The sequence below is a fragment of the Rhinolophus sinicus genome, chromosome X (genome assembly GCF_036562045.2).
Source record: "Rhinolophus sinicus isolate RSC01 chromosome X, ASM3656204v1, whole genome shotgun sequence".
NCBI classification, from domain to species: domain Eukaryota; kingdom Metazoa; phylum Chordata; class Mammalia; order Chiroptera; family Rhinolophidae; genus Rhinolophus; species Rhinolophus sinicus.
Window position 1 is genome coordinate 14,782,108 of NC_133768.1, and position 21,295 is coordinate 14,803,402.

Here is a 21,295-nt window from a genome sequence, read left to right on the forward strand (position 1 = left end):
GAAGTGAAAAACCCTGGGTCATTTTGATTGAAGGCGCCATACATACACTTCGCACAAAGGAAGTAAAGTCACAAGATTTATTACTTACAAATCCCAGAAAATGCCTGCTACTATACCCAACCCCTCCATGTGCCAGGGGAAGGGTAGTCTACTCTGTTCCAGGTCACGAGTGAGCAGTGTAACACTCGTTATTTATGACATGTTTGCGGTGGAGGTCACTAACTTTTCACAGGCTCAACTCTGAGTGGGTATTTTAAAAGGTACCCCAGGAAAACCAAAGTAGGAACTTGTGGCAGAAATCCTAATGTCAGGTCTTTATCTAAATGTCCAGACCCTGGGTGTGAGCAGGGTGGTCATGCTGTAAAATGCCTGGGCAGCAACTCAAAATAGCTGTTTTCTCATCGCCCCTTAAAACGTGGAGCCCAAATCTGAACCCAGTACCCCAGGTGCAATTCAACTGGTGCACAGTTGGCGCTTTGACCGGGGAACTCCTCTGAAGAGACCCTAGAGTTGCCTTCGTGTTAGTGTGTTTTTATCATCAGCAGTGTCATGCTGTTCACTCACGTTGAGCATGTGAATCAAGGAGAGCCAAGAGTCTTTTTCCATTGACCTCTCAACATTTACTTGGGGAACCTATTTTTGGATCCTAGCTCAAGTAGACAGGGCAGCATTTTACAATTGTTACATGATCTCTTAGACAAGTTAACGTTCGGTCTTTTGGGCCCGACCACGCTGTTAATCTTTAGCATTCACTGTATTGAGTGAAGGCAGCATCAGCAGGACCGGGTACACGGTAGGATTGGCCTGCACGATTTCCAGTCGTGCACCGCGAATCTTTGGTGCTAAATCCAAGAAGGATCTTTTCCCGTTGGGTTCTGAAGGCGGGGCTGCACTTTCCCATGCACGCGCCCTGGAATCAGCGTCAAGGCAGCCGGCCGCCGCGGGATGACGGAAAGAGCCCTTAGCACCGCCACCTCTAATGCTGACACCCAATGAGCGGCCGCAGGCCTCTATGGTGGGCGGGGAATACCCTGGGGACTCTCCTGATTGGCCCGCGGTCCGGCGCTGCGTATGACGTCTACGTCTCCGTTACGTCGCGCTGCGGTTTAGGCGTGGCGTCTGCTCCGGGCGCCTGAAGGAGATTTGGAGACGCTTGGGCGGCCTTGCCTGGATCGTTAGGCGCCGCCACCGCCATCGCCATCGCCACCGCCACCGCCCTCAGTCCATGAGGAAGATGCTCGCCGCCGTCTCCCGCGTGTTGTCGGGCGCTGCCCAGAAGCCGGTGAGGCGGCATGAGCGGTCCGGGGTGGGGCGCGAGTGGGGTTGAGCCGAGGCCAGAGGCCGGAGGGCGCGGAGAGCGGGCCGGGCGTCCGGGCGTCCGGTGTGGCGCCGCCTAGCGCGCAGCGGGGCGCTCTGGGAGCTGCAGGCCTCTGTTTTACCTCTAGGCGGTGTGTTCTGGCCCTGGCCCTGGGAGGAGCGGCTGCTCGGCCACCTGCGTCGACGGGGGGAGGGGAGCTCCACAAGATCTGCGTGGAGGTCACGGCGCGGGGCGAGGAGATGTGCTCCAGAAGTGCCCGTGCGTTTACTGCACACAGAAAAGGGGGCCTTGGAACCTGCTGGAGTGTCCACTTGACTGTCCCCTTCCCGGCCCACTCATTTTAAGTCTTCCTAACTGCATTCCTCCTCTTGACCCAGAGGCCATGTAGTACGATTAGAGCACGGAATCCGGAGACTGAGTGGCTCCTTAAAACACCAGACTCACCGTTTACTAGCCCTGCGACCTTGGACGAGGTGGTTTCTTTTTTCTTTTTTTAAATATCCCCCTGCTCAGTTTCCTCATTTCTAAAATAGATAGTAAGTTCTTAACCCGTGGGGTTGTCGTGAGGCTTAAACGAACGGTACGTGTGTAAACCTTTCCAAGCAGGTGCCATTTATGTTAAATAATTATTTGAGTGCCCAGTTTGGTATACACGTCTTGAACACCTACGCCCTGCTCTGTGGGGAGTTCAGACAGGGTGAGGCTCCCCAGAAACAAATTTCCTCCCCTTTACTCCCTTAATGTTGAGCTTTTCTTGGCAGTCAATTCCAGAGCAGTCCATCGCAACGCGGAGGAAATTGCCCTCCCCCCTTACACACACACGCACACACGCACGCACACGCGCGCACACGGTAAAAGTAGCCAAAGAAAACAGCAGTGCCGCTGGAGAGGGAAGGGTCAGAGGTTAGCACTATTTCTGGCTCAGGCTTTCAGATGTGCCTAATGTGTAAACTTCTAGCGTTTTGATCTCTAAGCACAGCGAGGTGGTATTTCTTGGTGTAACTACAGGCAAGCTTTGACTTGCAACTCTGGCTCTAGTAACTCCCCCAGGACTTTGTGGCAACTCGGCTTAGGAAGGACAGAGATGGTTGAGAGGTAGGAAGAGGACCCCTCTTGGAATCCCATTGACTGAAGTAACTACAAACACAGTTTGATCGGTTTTTAGCATTTAAATTGTAACTGGAGCTACCTGAAGGAGAAGCGAATTTCGCCATTGTGTGTTTCTGCATGTACACATGCTGCACCCAACATTTATTGAGCTTAATATGTGCCGGTCACTAGGCAAGGTGTGTCACATGCTTTAGGTCATTTAATCTCCACAACAACAGTTTTTAGTCGTAATAGAAACATGTTTTCCACATTATACGGGGCTTGAGTTCTGTATTATGTTAAATTTAAGGGACTACATTAAAAAGGAAAAACTTTGATAGAAGTTTTTGTGATTATCCACGGGAAAAGAAAAATGTGCGTGTGAGTTTTCAAATTATGTTTTTTATTTTTATTAAATTTATTGGGGTGACAATTGTTAGTAAAATTACATAGATTTCAGGTGTACAATTCTGTATTACATCATCTATAAATCCCATTGTGTGTTCATCACCCAGAGTCAGTTCTCCTTCCATCACCATGTATTCCATCCCCCTTACCCTCATCTCCCACCTCCCACCCCTCTTACCCTCTGGCAACCACCAAACCATTGTCTGTGTCTATGAGTTTCTGTTTCTCATTTGTTTGTCTTGTTCTTTTGTTGCTTTTGGTTTATATACCACATATCAGTGAAATCACATGGTTCTCTGCTTTCCCGTGTCAGTTCCTGTGAACAGAGAGACGTCATTGTTGAAAATCTGAGCCTCCTTCCTCAGGTGCCCAAAATACTCCTGGTTGTGTTTTCCAATCTCCCAGCAGTGTGTTGGCATGAAATGCAAAGTGCACTTCATCTTCACCTCAGGAAAACTTTGGCCTCTTCAAAAATCATATAACACAGCCCATATCAAATAGAAATGAGTTTTGGGTTATAGTGTGTTGACTGAGTAAAACAAGAGTGGGGTATAACTTCATTCAGTCAAATATTCTTATTGAGAGAAAAGACAGTGGAAATGGATTCCCATGCATAACATTAATTTTTTGTGTGAAGATGAAATACAGTGAAAGAGTTAATGCTTCTTTGAGCCCCGCTCCCTTTTGACTATTTTCTATATTTTTCCATTGCCTGCATATGTGGCATTAGTTATACTAAAGCACAGAGAAAAATATTTTGAAGAGTTATGTATAAACCCTAGATTATGTGTGTCTGTGGCTGTAACGCTGCTGAGTAGTTCCCCCTCCCCACAACAGAGCCAGTCAGCTAATCAGTGTTTCCATAAACTGTAATAATTGATGAGCTGCTCCCCAGAGTGTTCAGTGCACTTCGGGCTCATGGGTCTAGTGTGCTCATTCATCAGGTTTCAGTTGTAGTTAACACAGGCTACTTAGAGGGGTCAAAGTGTTTGTTTTAGAATCATCATAGACCTATACTTTTTTTTTTAAACCTATGCTTTTTAATGCTAAAAAGATAATTGTTAGCGGAAGGAAAACACTTGAAACCGTCATGAGCTGGACAGGTTTGTTGTTCCACAACATGCCAGGTTCCCAGTGATTCTGGGTTTGAAACTTTGATTTGCAAAAGTATCTTTAAAATAATAGCAGAAATTAGTGCCATCAAGACAAAAATGACCAGTTTCTCTCTAAACATAAGTGATACAAACAGGTTTAAGGAATTTATCTTTAAACAAACTCATTGTATGAATTAAAGTAGGTGTATCTCAGAGAACCTAAGTGGAAATGTTGCTGTAATTTATTACGGTGTTCACTTCTCAGGGTTTGAGAGCATCAGGAGTTACTGGGGACTGACCGAGGTGGAAGCCTTGGAACAATGTCCTGCTCTTTCCTCCCTCTCATTGCCACCCTTCAACCAACCCACCAAAACCTTCAGAAACTGGATGTTAGTGCCTCCTACAAAAAGTTGAGAGTCTGCAAAATGAAAGCTGAGAGCCCAGTGTAACTTAAGTTACTTAAGGTACTGAAGTACCTGTGATTTCATATTTGAGGTTGAGAGTTTTCAAAGTTCTTATTTCACAGAAGGTTAAGTTGTATTCAAAAATTTTATTCTTTGTCTTATTGTTTATATTTCTCTTACGACTTCTTTTGTGAGATCTTTACTACCAGTATTCCTTAGGCTTTTTAAGTAGTAGGTAAGATTTTTAATTTATACTGGTAGGATCTGGAATTTAAAAAATATTTTCCCTTTCACTTGAATGGTTGTCATGTATTTAGGAACTTAATGTTTTTATTTTTCAAAATTTGGATGGGTTTGTCAATCTCTCGAAGAGGAATCCCACTTAACAGAAGCCTTTTGTGGCTCTCCAGAGAAAATGGACGGTAATCTTTTCAACAATCTCCACAGTTGTGATATACTCACACTTCTGACATAACTTTTAGCTCTTTCATCCAGTATATCAATGATTCTTCTTAATTTTTGCGATTCATAATAATTAAAATGGGGAGAAAATACCTAAGTAGCTTTCTGGCACTCATAATCTTTGGCTGTACTTTCCTGCTCTTTATTAAACTGTCATTCTTGATGGAGAAAGAAAATTTTACCTGTTCTCAGTTACTACTTCCTGGATGGTTTGAGCTCTAGTTTTAAATCTTTCCAAAGCTACAGTTTCTGTAGCTGTATCTAGAAGATTATTTCTCAATACAAGAAATATTTTTGGCTCCACAAAATAATTTTTAATTAATTTTTCAGTTGACATATAATATTATATTAGTTTCAGGTATACAACATAGTGATTAGACATTTATATAACTTAGAAAATGATCACCTCAATAAATTTAGTACCCATCTGACCCCATACATAGTTATTACAATATTTTTTACTATGTTCTCTATGCTGTACTTTATATCCCTGTGACTATTTTTGTAACTGCCAGTTTGTACTTCTTCCTGCCTTCACCATTTTCACCCATCCCTCCCAGTCTGGCAGCCATAAATTTGTTCTCTGTATCTATGAGTTTGTTTCTATTTTATTTTGTTTTTCAGTTTCCACATATAAGTGAAATCATATAGTATTTGTCTTTCTCTGTCTGACTTATTTCACTTAGCATAATACCCTCTAGGTCCACCCATGTTGTCAGAAATGACAAGATTCCATTCTTTTTTATGGCTTAGTAATATTCCATTATATACCGGAGGTGCCAAAATATGTATACACATGACTTGTACTCATCTTTTGTTATTGGTATATATTGAGTATTACAATTTAAATGCAGTTTTTTCCTTTCTTAAAATGTGTATACATTTTTGGTGTCCTCTGTATATGTATCACATCTCTTTATCCATTCCTCTGTTGATGAACACTTAGGTTGCTTCCGTATCTTATCTATTGTAAATAATGCTGCAATGAATATAGGGGTACATGCATCTTTTCAAATTAGTGTTTTGGATTTATTCAGGTAAATACTCAGAAGTGGAATTGCTAGATCATGAGGTAGTTCTATTTTTAATTTTTTGAGGAACCTCCATACTATTTTCCATAGTGGCTGCACCCATTTGCAATCCCACCAACAGTGCACAAGGGTTCCCTTTTTTCCACATCCTCGCCAACACTTGTTTATTTATTGATAATAACCATTGTGACAGGCGAGAGGTGATATCTCCTTGTGGTTTTAATTTGCATTTCCTTGATGATTAGTGGTGATGTGCATCTTTTCATGTGCCTGTTGTTCATTGGTATGTTCTCTTTCGAGAATTGTCTATTCAGGTCCTCTGGCCATTTTTAAATCAGATTGTTTGGTTTTTTTTGGTGTTTAAGTTATATATATATTTGGTGTTTAAGATACTAAACCCTTATCCCATGTATCATTGGCGAATATCTACTCCCATTCAGTAGGTTGTCTTTTTATTTTGTTGATGGTTTCCTTCACTGTGCAGAAACTTTAGTTTGATGTAGTCCCATTTGTTTTTTCTTCTTTTGTTTCCCTTGCCCGAGGAGAGAGAGAGAGAGAGAGAGAGAGAGAGAGAGAGAGAGAGAGAGACATAAATATATATAAATAATTAATTTGGACATCTTGACTAGAAGTCCAAAAATTGCGATATCACAAAGCTTACTGCCTATGTTGTCTTCTAGGAGTTTTATGGTTTCAGGTCTTACATTTAAGTCTTTAATCCATTTTGAGTTTATTCTTGTATATGGTATATGAAAGTGGTCTAGTTTCTTTTTGTTTTTTTGCATGTATCCAGTTTTCCAGATACCATTTATTGAAGAGACTGTCTTTACCCCTTTGTATATTCTTGGTATTCTTGCCTCCTTTGTCATAGATTAATTGACCATATAGGCATGGGTTTATTTCTGGGCTCTCTGTTCTGTTCCATCGATTTATGTGTCTGTTTTTATGCCAGTACCATGCTGTTTTGATTACTATAGCCTTAGTGTAGTTTGGTATCAGGTAGTGTAATCCCTTCAACTTTGTTCTTCTTTCTCCAAGATTGCTGTGGCTCTTTGAGGTCTTTTGTGGTTCCATATAAATTTTATTTACTTGTTGTAGTTCTGTGAAAAATGCCATTGGTATTTTGATAGGGATTGCATTGACTCTGTAGATTGCTTTGGGTACTATTCTGCGAACTGAGGCTAGCTGCCACTAGTGTCAGGCTCGGGACCCTTTTAGGGGCACCACAGTGTGCACGAAGGCCAGCTGCCACTTGTGCCGAGTTTATAGTCACTTAGTTGAGGCTATGTTCCAAGCCAAGAATGGCCACTGCTTATGCCAGGCTTGGGGCTGCCTGATGCAAATTACTATGCAAGTTCAGACTGGTTGCCGCTTGTGCCAGGCTTGGGTAGCTTAGCACAAACTACAGGGCACACCAAGGCCAGCCACTGCTTATTTAGGGTTTGTGGAGCTTTGAGAGATTTTAGGAAAGTCTGCAGCACTAGCCAAGGCAGGCGCTTGTGTGGGAAAGCCACTGGCAGAGGTTTGCCCAGGTGTGTGAGTTGAGAGGGGCAGATTCTCAAGGGAATCACCAGGGCGAGGTGAACGGTGTTAGCCAGGTTCATGGGAGCTCAGATTTGGCTCCCCCCTGAGTCGGGTTGGCTGTGTAAGGAGAGAGGGTTCAACAAAGCAACAGTGGTACCTGCCAGTACTTCTCTCCCCAGAGAGAGCTGTCCCAACCTCTGCCCCTCCAGTCCTCACCCTGAAACTAGTCAGTTTAGTCCCCTTTAAGTGCCTGGTGCTTTTCAAGCTGCTGGCTCTGCGCAGGAGCGCAGAGCAAGTGAGTTTGTGGGTCCCCTCAAGAAGACTGCTTAGGTCTCCAGCAGACTTCAGTCTTATTTGCATGCAATCCCCACTGGTTTCTAAAGCTCTATGTTATGGGGACTCCTCTCCCCAGCACTGAAGCCCTGGGCTGCGCAGCCTGGTGTGGGGCTGGGACCCCTTGCTCCTCAGTGGGGACCTCCACAGCTGGGATGTGCCTCCCAATTCTTGATCGCCACACTCACTGTGGGTTTGGGACCTGCCCGTTCTGCATCTCTGCGCCTATCAGTCAACATGGCTTCTTTTTTATATCTTTAGTTACAGGACTTCTGTTCAGCTAGTCTTCAGATGGTTCTCAATGATAGTTCTATAATTTAGTTGTAATGTTGATGTCATGGGAGGAGGCAAGCAAAGCATTTACCTTCATCATCTTGACTAGAAGTCCAAAATAAGTTTTTAACCTTTTGTTTGTTACCTCACCCCTCAGCTCTACTTCCCAAATTCCTCAATTTTCTTCACTTACTCTTTATATTAATGGGTTCTCTCTACTTCCGACTTAACTGAAGCATTTATTTCTAGTATTTAAGCGTTTTTCCTCCAGCAAAGTTACTGTCTTGTTGGCTTTAGTAGATAATGGTATATTGATGAAACAACGGCTTGATCCGGAGTGGGGCGGGGAGGCGGAAGAGAGGGGGGGAAGAAGTCATGTTAGTTTACACATCAGTGTGTGAAAACATAGCAGAATTGGTTAAATGTTAATTGGTTAAATGTTTGTGGTCTAACATGGACCTTAGCCATCACATAGAATACTTTTGCTGCGAGCAGGTATGTTCGATTTTAAAAGTGAAAAGGAAACATTTCTCCCAGATTTTTAACTCCCCACCCCCAGTGGTGACAGCCACCCAGACATCAAGAAGGGAACACTGTTGTAGAGAACATCTCTCCTTTCTGGGGCTGTTCAAATGATAAAACATCTCTCAATTAGTTTGTTTTTAAGTCAGGGAGTGCAAGTATCTTTTGTGTTATATGTTTCTCACTGATTATTTACCCCATGCATTGAGTAGTTTAAAATATTTTTCTTATATATCTATTTCATAGAGAAATGGTTTGCCTGAAATAGGGATTGTATCACAGTTTTATTTCAAGAATAATTGTGAAAGTGAAGCTTTATCTTGCTCAGTATATCTGGTTATGACTAAGAATAGCATAAACAAACAAAGCCCACAAATTATCAGTCTCTTCAGCTTGGCCATTAACTTCATTATATTCTTACTGTAATTTCTTTGAAAACAAAATGACTTAAGGGAATTGGTTTGGTTTTTGTCAACATTCTTTTTCTACTGTTTGCCATCAGATCGGAGTTACTATCATGTTTCATTGGCCAAAGCATGGTTTCATTTACATATGTTGGGGCTTATTCAAGTTCCAGGACTGCATACTGATAACTGATTAATAATAGTATTGACTTTAACTGGCAATAAAAGTATTGATATATTTGTATATTTTGGTTTTTCAAGGCAAGCAGAGTGCTCGTGGCATCCCGTAATTTTGCAAACGATGCTACATTTGAAATTAAGGTAAGAGATGTTTTACTTTGTGTTAATAACTTTTCCACACGTGTACTTTGATATACAGTTTTGCTTTTGGAATTGCTTTTTCATAATTTTCCTCCAAATGTTCTAGAATCAAAGGTTCAGAGAAGTTTAGCAAAAATTAGAATTTACACTTCTTAGCAGCTTGCTGATGTTTCAGGGGAGGGGAAATGAGCTAAAAAATGTAAGGACTTAATCCAAAGTTCAGAATGTGATTCAGTAAAACATTTGAATGAGAAGATTCTTAGAATGCTTCTTTGAAAGTTTGTCTTTCAGCCTATAACTCATTTGACTTTTAGAAGTTTTCCGTGAAAGTCATGTTAGACAGATTGCCTTCCTCCAAAAGCCCATCCCATTGCAGTGAGCTTTCTGATGTGAGGCATCAGAAGCAATATGCAGAATTCCTGGTGTGCTCCTGTGGGCTTTTGAGTGAAATGTTATTTGTGATGGAGTTAGATCTTAGAATGGGTTGGTAGTGTTTACATTGTAGGAACTGAAAGATAACTTTCCATGTCAGAAGTGTGATCTTCACCGGCTGGAAGAGGGCCCTCCTGTCACCACGGTGCTCACCAGGGAGGATGGGCTCAAATACTACAGGATGATGCAGACTGTTCGCCGAATGGAGTTAAAGGCAGATCAGCTGTATAAGCAGAAAATTATTCGTGGTTTCTGTCACTTGTGTGATGGCCAGGTGAGTGGGAGTTTTGTGAAAAAGCCATGCTATTCAAGAATTTAAGTGTGGTTTGTATTCAGGGGCTTTTAACCGTGCCTTATGCAGCCGAAGGATTCCAGGCTGGTATGTTAGAATAAAAATGAGAATTCTGAGAGCTGCTATGAAGCTTATGCTAAAGACGTGATTCACACATCACACTGCTGATTTCATACGCCTTTCTGGCATTGTGACAACCTGTATTGGATATACTTTGGGGGGGGGGAGGGTTGTGTGTGTGTGTTTTGTTTTGTTTTATAGGTTTAGACCAAGAGTTATAAATTCAAATGCCTACAGGGACCAGGTAGGTAGAATAAATGAGGGAAGAAGGCCAGCTATATAAAAAATAGAGTGGTGAGGCGGCCGGTTAGCTCAGTTGGTTGGAGCGCGGTGCTCTTACAAGAAGGTTGCCGGTTCAATACCCACGTGGGCCACTGAGCTGCGCCCTCCACAACTAGACTGAAACAACTACTTGATTTGGAGCTGACGGGTCCTGGAAAAACACACTTAAATAAATAAAAGTTAGAAAAAAATAGAGTGGTGACAGGGACTGGATTGGTGGGGAACTGGATCGGGCAGGTCCCACCTGCAGGGGGTGTTATGACTTGGTTGTAGCCAGTTGCTGCCATATGGAAACATGGGGCTAATGCTTCCTGTTTGTTCATTTCTTCAAGAGAAGACCGAAGTCTCAATTTTCATCTGAGAGTCCCTCAATGTTTTAATGTTTTTTCAAATCGCCGTACAGGCTAAAGGAAACAGCACATCTGTGGATTGCCAGTTTACGGCCTCTGGCTTAGGCCTTACCTTCTGTGTGTGATGAAAAAATGCTTTCTGTATTTCTGTCTACTATGCTTTCTGTAGTTACTAATGAAGAGTTTGATTAGGCCCAATATTTCATAACAGGATAGGACAGCTTTTATCAGAAATGTGTATTGTATTCACTCATCTCTGCTTCTTTAACGCAGGAAGCTTGTTGTGTGGGCCTGGAGGCCGGCATAAATCCCACAGACCATCTGATCACAGCCTATCGGGCTCATGGCTTTACCTTCACTCGCGGGCTTACTGTCCGGGAAATTCTTGCAGAGCTTACAGGTTTGCTATTGGTTTACAAAAGGGAAATTAATGAATTAAGTTTTCAAATCTCTCCTATTAAGATGCTAACCGTTATGTTATTAATATTAAAACCTTTTTGAGTTAAACAAAAACCTCTCCTTTTTGGTGCTCTGTTACCTCTGTTGTGCTTGAGTGAACTGACCATTTTGGGGGTCATCTAATCCCTCAGGTAAAAGCTTTAAAAGGTTGGCTCTATAAAATGTGAATGTGTTTATTATACTCAAGCATGCCAGCAGAAATCTAGTACTCATAGAAAATAGAGTAGAAGCGTGTAATGGTTTGCAATTTAAATTCTAGGAACCTTCTTAAATATCCCTTTGTCTTTGTCCCCTTTGACTCTTGAACTTAGTAGACCGTTGTAGGAGAAATGAGAAGATGTTTGTAATTGACAAAGAAAAAAAAAAGTCCAGCTTATGCTAGCATTTGAAGGAAACTCAGTGATTGGAGAGCTGGAAAGGTTGGAAGCTGAAGGACATGGGACTAGTCTGGTCTTCATTATAAACGTCTGGAGACACGGAGGGATATCTGTTTGCTTAGAGGGGCAGTTGATTATGTACAATTGAATTGGCCTCTGAGTTCTAATGTTGAGCCTCTAAGTAAATGCTTGGGGTGTGGTTTTGTCTTGTGCATCTGTGTGATGCATGTGTGTGCGCTGCCATTTCCAGGACGAAGAGGCGGTTGTGCTAAAGGAAAAGGAGGATCGATGCATATGTATGCCAAGAACTTCTACGGGGGCAACGGTATCGTCGGGGCTCAGGTAGTCACAGTGAGGATGGCATGTTCTCCTAGATTTGGCCCCGGCCTGTGTCTTTGTAGTACGTAGTTCATACACCAGAGAATTTTCCTCTGATGTATTTTAGTACTTTGGGGGCTTAGTGTGCTTAAAAGACCTATTGCTTCATACCCTAGCATTTGCTCATTTAGTAAATAGGTTTGGACCATGATTTAAAGTTTTTCCTTTTCGGTATTTGTTAGGATTTATAAGTAAGCAAGCGGCTGTAGCAGTGGAGCTATCCCCTCACCTTTTTATTTATATTTACATACATTAATTGCTTCATCTCATCCATCTGCCCTACGTCTCCCTGCTGTAGGCAGCGCTGATGCTGCTGCCAGACAGGGAGACACAGCTGCTTAGGGTCTCAGGCCGGCTTAGAGCCCAAGCCGCCTTCTGTGATTATATCGTCCTCCTTGTTCTCCTCAGTGAGGGGACTGTGAAGGAGTAACAGCATGAAATCCTATCTACATTGTTTGGTTTACTTTCTAATATGTTGAGATTCTACAGTATGTTTTTTAAAAAGAAAAAAACCTAGGTTTCATTTTTAGACTTAGTAGTTGAATCTTTGAGTGTAGAAATGTTATTGCTTAAATGATTGAAATAGAGAATAAAAAGTATTCATCTTACTTTCCTGGTTTGTCTATAATGTTGGGGGTAGGGTAAGCAGAGGAAAGGTTGCGGTAGGAAGAGTTTGTAGCGACAGTGTAATTTCTGTCTCTGGCCAGGACTTAAAATTCAGAGCATTAATTTCCCCACTCATGGGTTTCTGTGCTTCCTTTCTTGCTGGTCGTTACTATTAGGTGCCCCTGGGAGCTGGCATTGCACTGGCCTGTAAGTACAACGGGAAAGATGAGATCTGTCTGACTTTATATGGCGATGGCGCTGCCAATCAGGTGAGTACGTGTCTCTTAGCTTTCTAATGACGAATATAATTGTATTTCCACAGTGTTGAATAGTCATAGGTCAGTTTGTAGAGGAGTCGCATGTTACTTCTTAGTTGAAATAACCCTTCACAGGGCAAGCTGAAAGTTGCATTTATGGCCAAATTAGAGGTTTGCCTCTTGGCAAGTTTCCCAAGTGCTTTATAGGAGCGCACTCCTGTGAGGGAGCTCTCCGTAGCTCTACCCCAGTGCTTCACAAGCTCTGTGCTGAAGGATCTTCTTATATTTTAACCCATTGCAAACTAATTCTTAAACCAGTACTGTAATGTGCAAACTCAGTCTCTTAGATGCCTTGGCATCGTCAGCCTCCTCATAGTGTAGTTTCTGAGCTCTGACTCTGTCTCTGCTTCTCCTGTCACGGTCTGAGTCATCACCAGTCTGTGGATGACACTTTGTGAGGCCCGGGTCTGGATGCTAACTAATTCTCAGACACTGGTTCACTCTGTTATCCAGTTTTATGTTTATAATAAAACATAAAACTAGGAAGCCACATGTTTTTACATGTTGGTCTTTTCTCTGGTGTAGTCTGTACTGTTGCCTTGACCCCACAGAAACAAGTGGTGGTGGTTGGTTAGTCACTTCTCTTAGTTGCAAAAGATGGTGCTGACTGCTTCTCCCTTCCTCCCCCACCCCAACACACATTTCTTTCCTCAAGAGCTTGCTTATGGAACATGAGACTTTTTATCCTTTATGAGAGCTTTCTCTGCCAGGTAGAACAGCAGCTGTTAGGATGGTGAGGTCTAGAGGAAAATAGAAAAATGAAACCACTTGAACCTTTTTATGTATTTCCAGGGTCAGATATTTGAAGCTTACAATATGGCAGCTTTGTGGAAATTACCTTGTATTTTCATCTGTGAAAATAACCGCTATGGAATGGGAACGTCTGTTGAGCGAGCAGCAGCCAGTACGGATTACTATAAGAGAGGCGACTTCATTCCTGGGCTGAGGGTAAGGACACCTGTTGTAGAGCCAGGGCAACACCTTCATGGCACGATACCTCTGTGCGTGCCCTTGACAATCTCAAATTGAAGAGTTCTGTTTTCTTAGTGCAGGAACAGGTCATGTAGAATTAAAATGGTTTTAGACAGTTTGATTTATGCTTTGCCCCCTTTCCCATGTATTAACAGGTAGATGGAATGGATGTCCTGTGTGTCCGGGAGGCAACAAAGTTTGCAGCCTCCCACTGTAGATCTGGAAAGGTAAGACTTTCTCTTAAACCTCTGGGCTAGACGTTTCTAAAGATGTTTATCTAAGAGTTAAAAGAATGCCCCCCATGTCTGTCGTAGCGATGCAGGGGTGCTGCTGATTGACTTGTACAGAAGATAGAAGCAGAGTCCAGTGCAGCGCATTGGGTCCCTTCATAAATAGCACCGTCTTAGTAGCTCTCCTCCAGGGAGACATTCCATGTTGCCCCCACTTGGGGTAACTCTTTTCTTCCAGTGATTCCTCAGCATTTTGCCTCTGTCTTCATCGTGACACTTAATCTGATTTGCTTTTTGGTTTGGTTAATTATGTGCCTCCAACCCCCCATTAATTATAAGCCCCTTTAGTTAACAGATTGGGGACCCCCACAGTGCTCAGCACAGAACTTTGCTTATAAGATAGGCATTCAGTGTTAGTTTGTATTCTATAAATTAAATATTATGGTTAAAGTATATAATCTTAGTCTTGCTGTTTCCGTCCTAAGAATCTTGACCTTTCAGTTACAGCAGTAGAGCAAGAGGGAAACAGTGAGATTGGCCTGAAAAGAGGCTTATGTGCCATCAGAGCTAATCCAAAGATGTTGTTCTCCCTAAATCAGTGTTCCACAGCCCAGAAAGCGTGCCCCTGAGGTTTACCTATCAGTGAGTCCCCCTGTGTGTGTGTTCAGGCAGTTCTGCAAATAAGATTTGGCTAGCAGTGGTGAAAAGGTGAAGCAGGGAGGGAAATACAGGGCACTTAAACAAGAGCAAGTGAGAATAATAAAATAGAGCATGACTAGGATGGCAGGTTGGTGCCAGTAGGCCAGCAGTCTACATCCAGGATGAAGGGTCCAGGCCTGGGTGGTGGGTACCAACCATCCCTCTCCCAGTTCCTGAAAGAATATGTGGGATCTATCACTACACGGAAAGAGATCGGTGGTTTACAACATGTGTTGACTTTCCCAGCTGACCAAAGCCAAATCTTGGAATTAGGGGAGGGTCTGCAAACCCCCTTATCACCACCGCCTTAGCCCAACCCATTGTGCTTCTGGCTGCTGGATTACATAACAATAGGTGACAAGTTATTGAGGGATTGATGTATGTCAGCTAACACACTAAGCACTTTTTATGTATTACTTAATTGGCATGACTCTGTGTTAGGTTATTACTGTTTTGCAGATGAGGAAACTGAGACACAGAGCAGTTAAGGGTACATAGCTACTATATGTTACAGCCAGGATTGGAACCCAAGTACTTGTACTCAGAGTCCCCCTTTATAACTGCTACACCAGACTGCCCAGGGATCCTAGACCCACCTCCTTCCCCTCCATTTAAAGTCGTTTTCTGCAAGGGAGCTAGTGTAGCATGAGCAAGCTGGCTGGTGGTAACCGGGCTGGCAGGACTCCAGCAGAGTCACTGGGTTAAGTGTTAGGTCCTCGGTGCCTGTCAGCTTTGTGACACGTTAGCCAGATCTGTGTGAAGCAGGATTGGTTGCCATCCCCTGCAGAGACGCTGCCTGAAATGGGTGTAAGGTGGAAATTCACCTACCCAGCCTATCTTTACTTCTCCCATCCTTCTGTACTTTCTAGCACACACAGCAGTTTGCTTTTAATCTGTTTCATTAGAGTTTATATTAGTATTTTTCTGTAGTATTTTAAAAGGATCAGAATGCTTGTAGATCATTTCATCTGTGACTGGGGGAAAAAGACAAGCCTGTTGCCCTGAAGATACTCATAATAGCCATCCCCTCTCCCTCTGCCATATCTGCTTTCTAATAGGTTTTTCTTCCTTTAAGCTGTTTTTGTAGGATTGTGCATCAAAAGCAATGTTGATGAAATAGACAATTCTTTATTTACTATCAATGGGCTCTATAACATGCTAAATGCTTTTTTGATTCAAAAGAGGTGGTGGCAGGTTGCTTTTATTAGGTTCCTGTTAAAAGTGAGGCTGAAACATGCAATAAATCGGTATTAGAAATGAGAACAGATAACTTAAGGATCAGTCAACTAATAAATTCTTGACAGCTCAGCTGATTTATAGATGTGATGAGAATGTCTTTGATCCCGAAAGGGTGTGCTGTGCCTGTCGTCTCACCTGTCTCCCTTGGGTTCCATTTCAGGGGCCCATACTGATGGAGCTGCAGACTTACCGTTACCATGGGCACAGCATGAGTGATCCTGGAGTCAGGTGTGGTCATGGGAAATCTGAGCATGGTGTCCAGAGTTGGGTGGGCTTTGAATGGTGCTACTCACATGAAAAAGCAAAGCATTTCAATATTTGCTTTTGAAGCCAGACGCCAGTTGGCTTCATGCACTGAATTAGTTGGCATCAAGTAGTTAATTGGAGTCCTGGCCTGAAAGCAGTGCCTCTCGATAAATTGGTTCCAATATAGAAAGCATTCTGAAAATCCCTACTATATATAGTGTCTACATATTAGCATGAGCAGCAATAAAAAAGTTGCAGAGAGAAATTGTTCCATAAAGCAATGGTAAAGTAGTATATTGGGGGTCATTTAACTTTTGTGGGCATTACCTCAAATTTCTTCATGGCACATTCCTCCTGAAGAGTCATAATTTGAAAATGTTCTTCTGGCTGGCATGGAGCAAGGCCAGCTGGCACGTGGAGTATTCAAAATGTTAGATTAGATCAGTCATAAAAAGGAGTTTTATTTGTCACTTAGTAACTCTTTCATGTAATGCTGCAGTCCCAGAGTGTGACACACAGCAGTAGATTTAGTCACAGTAAGCCGTAACAAGTCTGAGTGTAGAATGGAGTTCTAAGGGAATATGTTATAAAGAGCAACTTATATGGAAAAATGCACTTTGTAATTCTGCTGCTTTCAAAGAATGGTAGAGCCCTTGTTTCTAGTGTTATTTCAAATGATATGTGGGACATGTATTATAGATTCAAGAATTGGGAAACCTCCTATTTGAGTTTTTGCTGGCCACACTCCTCTGGGGTCTTAAGGGAGAAAGGAAAGACATTTATTTACTGCTTGGCATTCTGCTGCTTCAAAGTCTGTGGTTGTTACCACGTAAAACCATCTCCACTGTCCCGCGTGAAATGTAGGAGCTCAAAAGGGTGGGACAGAAACAGGCTCTACAACTTCTTCATACCCTACCTCTAGATCAAAGCAGCAAATAAAAACTTGGCCCCTGTTGTCAGAATGCTGGAGAAGCCAGGTGAATTGCCAGTGTAGGATTTTCTATAAAAGATACAAGGAGCTCTTACAGAATGTTAGGCTGAGTTCTTGTACTTTGAAAGTGTAATTCTGCCATTTCCTCAGTGACATAGGTGTTTCCCAGAACTGCCTTTGTTATGCTGGACCTGTTTTTACCCACTTCTCACTACATTTCCCTCCCTGTAGTTATCGTACACGAGAAGAAATTCAGGAAGTGAGAAGTAAGAGTGACCCGATCATGCTTCTCAAGGACAGAATGGTGAACAGCAATCTTGCCAGTGTTGAAGAATTAAAGGTACCGGCACTCTCTGTTGTTTCAAGTCTGCCTTTAACGGCGGGCTCTGCTTTCTGACCAATCGATTTTTCTCTACACAAAAAGCTGCCGCTCCTAGTGGGAAGTATGTAGTACCACAGGACGTTAATCAGTCATATTGGCAAAGCCTTTAAGCCCCCCAAGAACACAATTTTCCCCTAGAAATATACTTTTGATTTTTTTATTCATAAATGTTCCCTTGCCAGGGGATATCTGTTTTTTTAAATGTTGACGTCTGTACTCCAAAATGTTCCTCGGTAGATCATTCATTGTGTCATTTAGTTAAAAAATAACATCTTTGGAAAATAACAGCTATTAATACTTCTAGTACTAGAAGAATTGTAGGTATACCAGTGACAGGCTCTGAGGGGAACTAGTCAGTACTGAAGGTGTGTTTGCAAAAAATCTCTCCAACTGTAAATCTGATTTTTAGGAAATTGATGTTGAAGTGAGGAAGGAAATTGAGGATGCTGCGCAGTTTGCCACAGCCGATCCTGAACCGCCTTTGGAAGAACTAGGATATCACATCTACTCCAACGAGCCGCCTTTTGAAGTTCGGGGTGCAAATCAGTGGATCAAGTTTAAGTCCGTCAGTTAACGGGAGAGTGCACGTATGCGTGGTCCCACCTTCAGTGGGCTATCTGACAGCAACTGGAAGGAACTCTTGTTCTCAAACTTTGTTAAGGAGGGAAACCCCATAGGAAAGTATGTAGATTAAGGTAGGAACTGCATGCAGTTTATATAGTGTTGCATTATAAGACGTTATTGCACACTTAGTTATTTAGTGTGAATATTAAAGGTTATTTAGATTTGTATAGGTCTAAAATAAGCAGTATAGAGTTTGCTCAACCTTCTTTCAAATTATTTCCTTAACATAGTTTTATTTGATTTAGTTGTATACTATTTTAACAAGTACGTTTTAATTACTAAAAGGAAAAACAATTCCTTGTATGTCTGTCCGACTCTGCCACCTTTTTGTGGGGGGCTCATTCCCTTGGCATACTCACATTACCTCCACAGCGTACCTTAATGCACATAGTATTTATTACAACCAGGCAAGTAGAAAGACAACTCTACTTTTAAATAGGAATACTTCAGAATCATTACAAAGGCCAAATAACTTAGTTATCTCCATTTATACGGTCATAATCAAACATTAAATACAAGGTATATTTATATCAATTTTCTTTTTCAAATTTAAGTGCAATGCCAGTTAATAGTAATGTGTAACCTGAAACAGTGATTTCCAGCCTTTTTGTTATTTTAAACACCCATTGTTTCACCTTTCCAACAAGTGCTATATAGGGTGTACTAATTTTTTCATTGAAATTTATTAAAATTTATTTTTAAGAATTCTATAATACCCTAGTAAAAATTAGGGTTCACAATCACTGTTCTCACAATACATACAGTTCTACTCACCTATAACACGTTAACAACAGGTTAAAAGAAACCATCTCAGTAATGCTGTAGCAGCAGAGACGTCAGCTTCTTGCTCCCTCTGCGCCCTGGCCCAGCTGACTGGTTAAGCGTTATTGGGGGTGGCCAGGGCCCCCTGAGCCTGTCTTCTGTACCGGGAGACTGCAGCCCAGAGCCTGCAGAGGAGCCCACCACTACGAAAGAAATGCAAGAGTCTCCTTTAGAGGCAAAGCAACACCCCTTATGGCCAAAACTATAGCATGTAAGTCCAGGCTTGTCTAGGTTTGCCATCTAGTCTTCAAAGCTTACCTAAAATAGAAATATATTCTCTTCACATACGGATTTACCACTTAGGCCCTAGAGGTATGTACAGGAGTGCTGGTGCATCTGTGCAGAGCAGGCCATTTAAGATGCCACAGGAATGAGAATGCAGGTCGCAGTTTAAAGAAAGGGTTCAGGAATAGCATGAATGGCAGGAGAAGGAGAGCACTTCTGTCACCTTCCTACTTCTCGCTGACTTTTCCTGCCAGGCTTTCAGCTTCTGCCACCTCTCGGCTTTTTCCAGCTTCAACCTGGGAAAACTCCAGAGTTTGGAGCTTTCTGACTAAGCCATAGGAAAAGGTACCAGCACTTTGTTTTCTACTGCTTTATGTAAAAGCATAAACACATGAAAAAGCCATTTTCTACTATACAAAGTGTTTTGAGGCTATTCTTACCGTAGTCTAAGGTATCTTAGATCTTCCTTAGTGATATCATTAAGAATATCAGAAAGTGTATAACCCTCTTCAACAATCTGAAACCAAGAGCAAATACATAGGAGCTAAGCAGCTTGGTAATAACATAGGAATGGGGTTATTTGGGGGTGGGGGTGTGTGTGTGTAAATTTACCTTTTCAATTGCATTTGCATCTGCTCCTTGCAGTTGTAACCAGTCTACAAGGTCTTTATCTGTCCTCTGCCCAGGCGGGGACGCTGGATTCCCTGTATTATGTAATATATATTGATGTGTAACAGTAAAACTCTTCAAAAGAAGTTGGTTGAAATAAACTATTCCAGAATGTAAATGTGATGTGAAAAGGAAATGCATTCAGCCTGACTCAGTTGCTCTAATACACATTGCACAACAATCTATAGTTCTTGGATTCACTCTAGCAATTCAAATAATCCTTGCCTACGACCTGTATGGAATTTAGTATGTTTGTCTATCATTTTAAATGCTTATTCCTATCTTTAAAATGCCTTTTCTGAGGAGTCACATCGCTAACTGCACTGGAAATCAAATGCAGAAATGGTTTCAGTTATTGAGGTTTTGCATCAGAGCTTATCCATTCCAAGAGGTAGCTGTAGCCCTCTAGTAAGTGGCACAAAATGAACAAGGTAGGTTTACTGAGGTATAATTTGTACAGTAAAGCACCCTTTAGTTATGCAGCACTGTGAACTGTGACAGTCATATGGCCACTACAATCAAGACACAAATTTCCATGACCCTAAAAAGTTCTCGTGGTCTTTATTTTATAATCAGGCACCCACCCATTGTGATTTGTTTTCTGACCCTATAGTTTTGCCTTTAACAGTATATTGTATAAAGTATTCTGTATTTATGGAGTTATAGTATGTAGCCTTTTGAATCTGACTTCTTTCACTTAGCAATAATGCATTTGCAATTCATCCGTGTTTTTGAATTTACCAGTAGTTCCTTTTTATTGGTTAGTATTCCAGAATCTACTGTGTTACTGGTTCGACAGAGACTAACCTCAGCTATGTCAAGGCTGACTAGAACATTAGCCCCCTTTTAAATGGGGTCACACAGTTAAGTCAGAACAAGTGGAAGATCACTCACCGTCAGATTTGAATTGTGACTGGAGGTGATACAATTCTTGAGTTTTCTGTTCTAGGGTTTGCCGTAGAAGATTCTGGTACTCTCTCTCTCTTTGAACTAGGTGTTCCAAAAGTCTGTTTTTTTAGAAAAAAAAAAGCCATCACCCAGAGAATGTCTAACACCATTCAATTCAACTCAAACATTTGTTGAACATTCGATTGAAAAGAAATGGCCCAGCCCCCAATGGTCAGTCTAATTTCTTCAAAGTTCTGTGATCAGGTTTCAGCTCACACATGGGCACCTTCCTTGTGTTTCCTCCCCTTGGAAACACACCAGTGCTCAGAGCGTGGCTATATATTGTCTCAAAATGTGTCATGAACCAAAAGATCACCTGGTGGAACTCAGCCAGAGAGATGATCTGGGGTGACCTGATAACTTCGGCTTGTCTCCCTCAACCAGTCAGGCTCTTTGCTCCCAGGGGACGAAGCCAAGCTCCTGATGGAACAGCTTGGGGTGAGAGGGACGGGAGAAGCGCTGGCCTGAAGGTGGGAGTGCTACTGCGAACCCTTCCAGGAGGCAGGCACCGGCCCACACACTCATCGGGACAGCAGTTCCCCTGCCATCACGGGGCAGTAGGTGCCGCCGTG

At 42.2% G+C, this 21,295-nt stretch overlaps 2 protein-coding genes across 2 annotated transcripts in view; one reads left to right on the forward strand and one right to left on the reverse strand.

The window, feature by feature from the left end:
• The first annotated feature begins 1,087 nt into the window (after positions 1 to 1,087).
• Positions 1,088 to 19,893, forward strand: PDHA1 (pyruvate dehydrogenase E1 subunit alpha 1). Its single transcript, XM_019755418.2, has 11 exons — positions 1,088 to 1,282; positions 9,124 to 9,183; positions 9,716 to 9,889; positions 10,873 to 10,999; positions 11,686 to 11,777; positions 12,596 to 12,688; positions 13,529 to 13,684; positions 13,864 to 13,935; positions 16,037 to 16,104; positions 17,285 to 17,393; positions 17,845 to 19,893. Exons 1-11 carry the CDS (start codon positions 1,226 to 1,228, stop codon positions 18,007 to 18,009), a joined length of 1,173 nt encoding a protein of 390 aa, XP_019610977.2. The 5' UTR covers positions 1,088 to 1,225; the 3' UTR covers positions 18,010 to 19,893.
• MAP3K15 (mitogen-activated protein kinase kinase kinase 15) overlaps positions 18,870 to 21,295 on the reverse strand; it is a 119,081-nt gene continuing 116,655 nt past the window's right edge. Inside the window, exons 26-27 of the mRNA XM_019755417.2 lie at positions 20,670 to 20,782; positions 18,870 to 19,024 (exon numbers count right to left, since the gene is read on the reverse strand). Of these exons, the coding sequence (XP_019610976.2) occupies positions 18,870 to 19,024; positions 20,670 to 20,782 (268 nt within the window). The remainder of the gene's footprint in view (positions 19,025 to 20,669; positions 20,783 to 21,295) is intronic.

What these genes read in the sequence shown, in the direction of transcription:
- PDHA1 (XM_019755418.2), top strand. Translation starts at nt 1,226, where the DNA reads ATGAGGAAGATGCTCGCCGCCGTCTCCCGCGTGTTGTCGGGCGCTGCC. An exon ending in ACGGTATCGTCGGGGCTCAG is followed by an intron (nt 11,778 to 12,595) that starts GTAGTCACAGTG and finishes CGTTACTATTAG; the next exon opens with GTGCCCCTGGGAGCTGGCAT. An exon ending in GCGATGGCGCTGCCAATCAG is followed by an intron (nt 12,689 to 13,528) that starts GTGAGTACGTGT and finishes ATGTATTTCCAG; the next exon opens with GGTCAGATATTTGAAGCTTA.